General features: G+C 35.5%; 3 protein-coding genes across 4 annotated transcripts; 1 reads left to right on the top strand and 2 right to left on the bottom strand.

Moving 5' to 3' along the window:
* Positions 1-576: 576 nt before the first annotated feature.
* Positions 577-1,008, bottom strand: LOC124211172 (dnaJ homolog subfamily C member 24). The gene has a single exon (XM_046609979.1). The coding sequence runs from the start codon at positions 1,006-1,008 to the stop codon at positions 577-579; it is 432 nt and encodes a 143-aa protein (XP_046465935.1).
* Positions 1,009-1,475: 467 nt separating this feature from the next.
* On the bottom strand, positions 1,476-6,802 carry HBS1 (translation elongation factor EF-1alpha (GTPase) HBS1). Of its 2 annotated transcripts, none has more exons than XM_046614517.2 (10): positions 6,570-6,802; positions 6,235-6,300; positions 5,842-6,153; positions 5,710-5,751; positions 3,388-3,910; positions 3,078-3,307; positions 2,679-2,877; positions 2,376-2,581; positions 1,835-2,280; positions 1,476-1,658 (listed from the first exon to the last, which is right to left on the bottom strand). In XM_046614517.2, exons 1-10 carry the CDS (start codon positions 6,610-6,612, stop codon positions 1,650-1,652), a joined length of 2,076 nt encoding a protein of 691 aa, XP_046470473.1. In that variant the 5' UTR covers positions 6,613-6,802; the 3' UTR covers positions 1,476-1,649. The 2 variants fall into 2 exon arrangements, with proteins under 2 accessions (XP_046470473.1, XP_068990059.1); XM_069133958.1 differs by having other exon boundaries at positions 5,842-6,141.
* Positions 6,803-7,000: 198 nt separating this feature from the next.
* On the top strand, positions 7,001-9,274 carry eIF1 (eukaryotic translation initiation factor eIF1). The gene is made up of 3 exons (XM_046614535.2): positions 7,001-7,183; positions 7,466-7,623; positions 8,172-9,274. The coding sequence occupies exons 1-3, from the start codon at positions 7,156-7,158 to the stop codon at positions 8,316-8,318; spliced, it is 333 nt and encodes a 110-aa protein (XP_046470491.1). The 5' UTR covers positions 7,001-7,155; the 3' UTR covers positions 8,319-9,274.
* The last annotated feature ends 410 nt before the right edge of the window (positions 9,275-9,684 follow it).

Here is a 9,684-nt window from a genome sequence, read left to right as displayed (position 1 = left end):
AAGATTTTCACGCGAATCAATTATTGTTCATCGAGAAAGAAATCGTTACTATGAATGGAATGCGATTTTTTTTTTTTTTTTTTGCGATGCTAAAGTCAATTATCGTTGAGCTACGTTGTAAACGGCGCTGTCTAACTTATAATTGAAAGGAACTGAATGTGTGATCCCTAAAAACGCATCTTTACTTGTTGTACCATGATCTTTCTCCAAGGATCATGTTTTATTTGTATATTGCTCAATAGTTTATATTATAAGAATGTGTTATCTGTTGTATCATTTTTTATAAGAAATAGAAAATGTTGCTGCATTTTATATGCGTTATATGTACACATATTTATTTCATCCTGTGTTTTCAAATTTTTCAAGATATTATTCCTTTGTACAATATGTATATTAAATTAAATTAAATTGTCTCTTCTATTAACTAACTTATAGAAAAAAAGCCCACAATTATCGATGAAATTAAAACATCAATTCTCACTCTTTTGTGAAAATGTCTAAAATATTATTTCAATAATTTAAGATAATAATTAAAGAAAAAAAAAAAAAAAAAACGAGATTCGTGTCATCTTACGATCAAGTTTCTACAATAATCATGAAAGTACATTCCTCGCAATAGATATGCAACACGTTATTTTTCTCTCTCAGATCTTCGATGTTTACGGAATAAGAACTCCCGCATCTGCAGGGATACGACATTGCATTATTTTCTCCAGTAGTTTCCAATTCTTCTGGTTTCAACTTGGCATAAACAAGCTCACAATCAGCTTCTAGTTCTGCTTGCTTAAATTCAACGTCGTACTGCCTCCTTAAGCAGGGATCCCTTAGGATCTTCCACGCTTCGTCGATCTTGCGAAATTTATTTGCATCGCTGCTCCCTGTAGCAGAAATCTTGTCAGGATGATAGCGTAGGACTAGCTCGTGGTATGCCTGTTTTAAATCTTCATACGTAGAATCTCTATCACAACCGAGGATCTCATAGTAATTTGTAAAAGATTCTTCGCTCATTTTTACCAATTATATTCGATTGAAGATCTTTTGCCTCAATTACTCATGTCGCTTTATAAGAAATCTTGTAAAAACGGTAGTTGAGGAAAATTCATCGCGAATTTTCTTGAATCACATCGATGCTGGTGTAATATAGAAATTTTTTCAAATTTTAGAAAGAATTTTGTATTGAACATAACATAACCTAGATTTAATGACAGTGTGGTTACAATCGCCATGCTGCGTGATCAACGCACGTGGGACGCGGGAAATTTGAATATTATTTTTGTAGGATCGATTTCTACATGCCCTAAAATCGAAGTTATATTTTCCATAAAATTGATTTCGAGAATTTGTTTTTTTTTCATTTCAAAATAATATTACGATGCGATTGTTCTTCGTATTGTTCAGTAACATCTAGAAGAATAAAACAAATTTTATGGATCACGTTGAGAGATTTTCAATTTGAAAAAATATTGGTACTCGCATATTTTATAACATTAGCGACGATTTTATTGGCTGAAAAGTAACATAATTAATACTACATTCTAAGTATTAAAAATCATCGTAGTTTATAAATATATATTATATCGGATGTATATTGCAAAATTCGAAAATTCATTGTAATAAGCCATCCTTGTAGAAAATAGTTCCAGTTCAGTTTAGTATATCTGAAACAAAAAGTAACATAACACATAAGTATGTATAATGTAAGCGATCGCGTTTCAGAGTACACATGCCAGAGTAATTAAAAATTGATATCACTCAGCTCCCCCACTTTCATAACTGCAGAGCTTAAGAAATGAAGATTTTATACATTATTATCGGTACCAGTGAATGAAAATACCTTAGTAACCAAACCAGCAGCTATAGTAGAACCACCCACACGCAGCATAATTCTGCCAAGTTGCTTAACGTCTCTGTATAATTCCATGCAAATAGGTCTCTGAGTTTCTATTTCAACGATAGCGCTAGAATTTTTGGGCAGACATCGAGGTTTTTTTTTTATCACTTCCCCAGAACTTTTGTGGAGCTGAGCAATGAGTTTCTTTAACACCACTGGCTCCACGAGCGATTGGTGATGCATTACTACCGGAAGGCCACGAGTAATCGGCATCGCTACAGCAAATATTACTATGTGCGCTTCGAATCGAGTCGTAACTGGGACCGGGTGCTGGGGATCACACAACAAGTCGCCAACAGCTATAATCTGCTGATCTATCCCTGTCAATGTGAAGACAAGATGGTCGCCGGCAAACCCATTTGTTACAGGCATCTCGTCTATCTGTAAGCCTGAAAATAACCGGTCATGATAACTGTCTAACAAAGGTAGTTACAGTTGAGTCACTGATTTGATTATTCAACCCAATTTTAGAAAAATCTCTAACCTCGGACAGAAGCGACTTCGTTGTGAGGTAGTACTAACACCTTATCACTCGTAGAAATCATCCCAGTCTCAACATGTCCCGATACACAAAATCCTGAGCCAGTTCCCTTGTAAATGTCATTCACCGAAAACCTGAAGGGTTGGTCAACAGGTCGTTTTGGACATTTGAATTGATCGATAACTTCGGTCAAGGTGGGTCCGTTGTACCTGACAGACATGACAATCGTATATTAATAAGAAATCTTGATACGTACTTCCAAGTATGGTCATTGTAGTGAATTTATTTTGAATATTGAGGACTCACCATTTAATCAGTCCTTCCTCCTTGGATTTGGAGACTAAATTTTCCCCGGACAAACCGCTACATGGTACAAATGGTACAGCGTCTCGAAAACCAGCCTGCTTAAGGAAAACTCTCATCTTTTCAACTATTTCATCGTATCTATCCTTGGACCAGTCAACGGTATCCAATTTGTTTATTACTACTGCCAGCTGAGAGACACCTATAGGATATCAGTTTAAATATGAGTATATATTTTTTTTGGGAATGTAAATAGTTCAACTTAAACTCTATATGAGCCATGAAAATTTATTAAATTTCAATACTTTATCCTCAGATCTGAATGTGATATTTCAAAATATTGGAGTTTTCTGAATAAAACTCAGAATCGGGTATTAATCAAGGGTGTGATATAATAATTACCGAGAGAGCGTAAAAGCAAAGCGTGTTCTCTTGTTTGTCCACCGCTGTCAAAACCAGTTTCAAATTCTCCTCTCGTAGCATCAACAACTAGAAGAGCCACGTCGGCTTGGGTCGCACCCATAATCATGTTTGGAATAAAGTCTTTGTGACCTGGGGCATCCAAAAGTGTAATAGTTTTAGTAGCGGTTTCAAATTTGGAGTGGCCAACGTCCATTGTGATACCACGTTCCCTGAGTGAAATAAGGACACATATAAAATCATAGTACGCGTTGAACGGACGTCTTCCGTGGCAATTAAATAACTTGTTTACCTTTCTTCGCCAGTTTCATCAAGCACCCATGCATATGCAAACGATTGCTTGCCAATCTTCTTGCTTTCAGTTTGAAATTTGTGTAATAATTTTGAAGACACCTGTCCTAGATCGCAGAGCAGTCTACCCAGTAATGTGCTCTTTCCGGCATCAACATGGCCGACGACTACCAAGTGCAACTGCTCCTTTATGTCTCCACGAAGATTCTTGAACAGGCTGATCGCATCCAATTTTTTACTATTTAATTTCGATTTGTTATCTTGTTCTACTGCTGGGGACTGACATCTTGGGGTGTTTGATTTTGTTGAAACTGTTTTAATGTCTTTTCTTCGAATATCAGGTGAGGTTTGCCCGGAGAATGGACTTTGAGATCTCGGACTCTCAACTGTTGTGTTAAGGAAATCTCCGTCTGTTCCACTAATGTCGAAGCCTTTGACGACCGACCGTGTCGCTGATGGAATTACTTTTACAGCAGGGGAGGATAGTAGCACAGGTACTGCTGGTTTAGCGGCTAGTTTTTTACCTATCATAAAACTATTTATATACTTACTATTCTTTCACAATTTAGTAAAATAGATTATCCTAATATACTAAAATGTGTAGTAATTTCTTCTGGGAATGTCATGAACAGGTTCAATTTTAGGGTCGAGAACATTGCACATATGCTGCTTACTTAATCCATTTGTCGGGATTTATTATTAATTGGAAAAAAAAGTTAATTGAAACTTATAACAAATTGTTCGACAACTACTTTATGTACATACGATAAAATACTAGAATGACTACTAAAAGAATTATGATTAAAGATTATTTCAACGCTATTGTTAAACTATCTCCAAATCAGAATTGTTCAAAGTAACAGCAATATGACATAGGGCTCATTTCAATCGAGGCTTGTACAGTCAAAAATGTTTGTTTAAAAAGTTGAGCAACACTATTAATAGGGAAAAATTTGTATAAGATCATAAAAGAAATTAAGGTCTCAAAAAATTACATCAGTTAATTAATCCTAGTAAAATTCATCGTCCTGAATAAAATCATCGTGATATCATGAGTCAAGGTGTGGTATTTATAGTTGAGTTTCAATATATGAGTTTAAACAAGAATTCTGCTAAAATCTTTTCCTAAGGTGTACGAGAATTCTGTCATCCGGGGACGGTATTGAAAAATCAAATCGTTTTATAACTTCCACACTTCCTTCATTTTTAATATAAGGTTTTCTAAGTTTCCATCTTTTACACAAAATCTTGCCAAATAATGAAACCATTCTGGTCGTATATGGAAGTTTGATATGCTGCAGGTTACTCAAGCTCAAATTACAATCAAAGAAAACTTTGGAGGGACCAGGTTCTATTGCATCCGGAGTATGAGTATTCAGATAAATGTCAAGCCTAGAAATACCGTGACTCAAATCATCAGTCGATTTCGAATGTGATTCATCATTTAATGGCTCAACGTGAGGAAATATCTCACTTAATGCAGAGCTTAAGTCAATCACCCAGTTATCCGGAGACGGAGTTCTCGTGCATTCAAAGCTAGCCTGTACAGGTACATGGGTGTCAATTTTAGAATCAGTTTCAGAACTTATACAACTAGAAGCGTCGTCAGGATCAATAATCTGTCTAGGAAACGAATATTCGGAAGGTTGTTTAAATGAAATTGTTGGGGGTGTTCCTGAAGAATTACTAATCGTCCTCAGTTTTGGGATTACAAAGCCAGTATTCGGTGAGCCAATTACTGGACTACTAATTCCACCTGAACTACTGGACTTTCGCAAATGATGGGCAGTCAAATCAGCCAATGAGCCAAACGTTTGAATATTTGTGTCGCTTGGCGAGGCTGTTGTTTCAATGTGATCAACAATTTGTTTAGAGAATGAAAAACCTGCTTTCGGCTCGAAATCATTTTCTATCAGTCTAGTGCTATCTACAGATACTTCATCATCTAGAGATTGATCTAGTGAGGAGCAGTTATTCATTTTTTTTTTAAATTGCAATTTGGGAATTACTGGGCCCGATGGGAAAGAAGCTACTAAACTACTAAGAGTCCCAAATGTAGAAGCTTGGCGATCTTACCTTACCAATGAAGTAATACCGCACATGAAAAAAAAGGTAAGAAGTCAACGTCATATAGTTGTCAATATTTTGCGCTATAATATTCCATTTGTAAAAAAAAATTCCATCACTAACGGCACAAACAAAAAAATAAAAAGCAACATATTATCAGGATAAAAATACTCTCAAAGATCGGTGCAAAATTAATGTGGACTTTTTTTTTTGTGAAGCAAATATTACTTAATAGGAATTAATTATTAAAATGTACCTTGAAGAAGATCCTCATTATTTTGATTGATGGCTGGCTTTTCTGTGAGAAAAAAATGAATATTTACAAAATTACTTTCTATCTCTTAATAGTGAAAAATTGAAATATAATTTCATGCTGGCGCTGGCATACCAGATGCATTGTTTGACGACGTAGTAGCAAGTATAGCATCAAGTGCAGCTTCTGAGTTAAGGTTATGCTTGAGAATATTTTCCGTGAGTGTGGACTCAGGGATAGAGTCACCGACAACATTTTTTATAGCTTCGATGCAGGACTCTAGTTTTGTTGCATCAAGAACTGAGAGTTCCGGCCTTTTATAGCTCGGGGGCAATGGGGTCTCCTCTTGAGTTTCATCTTCCTCCACTATGTCATCTTCCGTAATGTATGAAGAAATGTTATGCTGCTTGTTTCGGTCAAATAAGAATTGTTCCGCTAAAATTGAAACTTTGATAGTACATTTTGGAAAGTAAAGTTAAGAGAAATAAATTAATTCCACATATAGTCAGGTGATCAGATGGTATTTACCACTTGGAGAAACGCAATAATCATCTTCAACGGAATGCCCATAAACATCATCATATCCATCATACTCTGTAATGTGATATATTGAAATACTTTTAATAGAACGTATATGGGATTCTTCGGAATTACGATAATTCCTCAAGCCAACAGTTCCCTTGTTACAAAACCTAAAGTTCCATTCATATCTGAGTGACTTTAAATTGAAAGTGATTATTTGAATATCGTTTTCATAATTTTATCAGCGCGAGAAAATGTGTGACAATTTCTAAACAAAAATACGTGTGTATATTTTGAAAGACGCAAAAAGAGCTGAGAAAGATAACCTAGAAAATATGTACCATCAGAGTAATTCATAGAACGGACGTTTCTGTGTCGAGACATTTTACAGAGTTCAAGTAATCATTGTACGTAAATGATATAACTAGAAAAACAGGCGCAAGCACCGCGTATATTATCCCAGTATTTGCTATTTATAATGCCATACGGGTACTAAACTACCAATTCACACGAATTTCATTCCAATCAACACTCACTCTCACTTGACTTCGGACATTTTGTCCTTTCAATTGTTGCAAATTATTGTCCAGCTTCACTGTCAGTGCCACCAAAGAATGTGGGCAACAGTCCCGCTCTCGTCGCACGGCGAGTAAATCGGGAACCACGATGAAACATCTACGTTATCGCTCATAGTTCATGACAAGAGAAGGTTTTGTGATGTGTTTTGGAACACGGCGGTAACCCCACCCATCGGGTATGACAAATGCAACTTTTACTTCCGGTTGCGTTTGGCCTGTGTGCAAGATTTTTTGGGTTTAGCAGTATTCTCGCGTAGTGCCTGTGTTATCCTATTTCATCCGTCACTAAACTCAATTGTAATTGCAATTTGCAGATCTATATCTCAAAGGGATATATTTTGTTTGTCGTATGTCCATCCAGAATCTTAACACATTCGGTGAGTATTTAATAACGATATCTAATGTAAACTCCCTCGACTGGCCCTCGAGACACTGATCAAAATGGCGTAGCGTCTTTGCTGCGTCATTGTATCCCGTAAAGCTCTTTCACCCGTCAAAATTAGCTTCAATTTACTTCACCATCTGTAATTAATCAACTCATTCAATGCCAGAATCTATTAACTGATTTCGGCGCTAACCAGCTCCGTGTATTTAAGTTGGTTTTCGAAGCATTTTTACCGAGCATTGTCTTATTTCTAGCTGGTATTTTTTTGTTTCAGACCCCTTTGCAGATGCAATCAAGGGTTCAGATGATGATGTCCAAGACGGTCTCGTGCATATAAGGATTCAGCAGCGAAATGGTCGTAAGACCTTAACCACGGTGCAAGGACTCTCTTCGGAATATGACTTGAAAAAAATTGTACGGGCATGTAAAAAGGTATAGGGTAAATCTGTCACATTACCAGCCTTTCTTTGTAGCTGTCATCCGCCTATGATAAGTTTAGTCTATATTTAGAAATGACGCGATTTTATTTTTTTCCACATTGCTAACTGAGAGTTGCTATTTTTTTTTTGTCTCTTGTTCGTGAAATATTTCATCTCTTCTGTAAATATTTTACAAGTTTATCATTGTGACTGTACTCATTTGATATATTTAACCAACACCAATACTTGTTCCTGTGTTTGTGTTTGTGATGGAAGAGTTCTAAGAAAGTCTAATGTATTCGTACTTATCGACCTTCTCTCAATTTAGCATAGTTGATGCCGATTCTGGAACTTACACAGCCATGTGAAGGTCTATCACAGTCATGGTTAATTGTAAATGTGTTTGTGTATTTGACTTTGAAAATCGAATTTTTTTTTTCTCATGCTGAGTAAGAAATATAATCAGAGAAATATATATACTCAAATCCTTCAGATTGGAACTGTTGATGTTAGCTTACTAATTCTAGACATTAATACTGAAAATTGCTTGATAATTTCCAGGAGTTCGCCTGCAATGGGACAGTAATCGAGCACCCGGAGTACGGGGAGGTGCTGCAGCTGCAGGGGGACCAGCGAGAGAATATATGCCAGTGGCTAACAAAATCAGGTCTGGCAAAGCCTGACCAGTTGAAGGTTCACGGTTTTTAAAAAAACCAACCACCCATGCCACTACCTAAGAAAACTCCACAGCCATTACCACCAGCAACACCTCATCATCATAAATTATCTGTATCAGTCGCTTCAACTTGTTGATACTTCGTGGGATATCCTGTTATATATATACGTATATATATTTCAATAAAAAAAAAGAAAATATATATATATAAAAAAAATAATTTGAAAAATTTGAAAAAAAAAAACGTTAAAATAGAAGAAAACATAACAGTATACCGTATAGGCATAATATTCTAATAATATTATAGGAAGCAATATTTTTCAGCCTTATGTTAGGTAAAATCCGCTTAAAAACTTTTGTCACATATTAAATAGTTATTGTAGAAGAATTTAAAGAGAATTAGAATTTTGAAGAATAAGAAGAGAAAAAAAGGATCATACATTATATACGAAATAGGTACAGATACTGATAGCAACGGATGGATTTTGGTTTTGGCATTAGGTAATATGTATTTGGGTGCAATTGATGTATTCAGAGAAGACGCAGCTACTGTCACTAGGCGTCAGATTGGATTCTCATAATTTGTAAAACTGTCAATTTATTTTTTTGTGTATACAGTAAGGACAACAAACGCTAGTTTGTGCTTGATAATTTATGGTTGGTTTCTCAATTTTCGTGCCTTTAATCCCGCAGCAACTGTATTATTTATTAAAATATAGTATTTTAATTGATAATATGGATTGAGTTTCTACTTGATTTTCTTTTTTCAAATTTTTGTTCGACAACACTTATTGAACAAAATATGTCACACGTCAGTTGGAATGAGTTTGACCAAATTGAAATATATAGCATAAAAAAAAAGAAAATAAAACAAAAACCCGAAGTAAAGAAAAGGTATCAACGCTTTGTTTTGTTTTTTTTTTTTTTATTTTGTATTTAAATTGTGGATGTTCTTAGATAAATAAATCAATAAATGAATAGTTTGTCATACTGAAATTTTATTACCTCCCAAATTTAAACACAATTGTGGAGCTTTTCTAAGTACCATGTCCAAGGTACGTTAAATTTGTTTGCTTGGGCCTCAGCCATAAACATGGCTTCAGCAGCATACATTGTGTGTGTAAATGGTTGGCAGGTGTCGAGTCATGCATTTTGAAGTACTGTATTTAGTTGCATCGGTAATAAATACAATGAATAATGCTCTAAAGTCGCGCCGTTTGAAAACTCGTCAATTTTCTGTCCTATTGGCCGCCAGTTATTTCTTCTTTTTTTCTTCTCACAAATGCGTGTAAAAAAAAAAGTAACGTAGATTGGATAAGCGCGTGTGTGCAAGTGAAATCGTATGTGTATCATACGCATGGTACATGCAGCTACCAGCAGGGTTCAGTATCTCGCAGC

Source organism: Neodiprion pinetum, chromosome 2, assembly GCF_021155775.2.
Source record: "Neodiprion pinetum isolate iyNeoPine1 chromosome 2, iyNeoPine1.2, whole genome shotgun sequence".
Lineage (NCBI taxonomy): Eukaryota > Metazoa > Arthropoda > Insecta > Hymenoptera > Diprionidae > Neodiprion > Neodiprion pinetum.
Note: the sequence above shows the minus strand (reverse complement) of the source record. Positions and strands in the feature narration are given on the sequence as shown.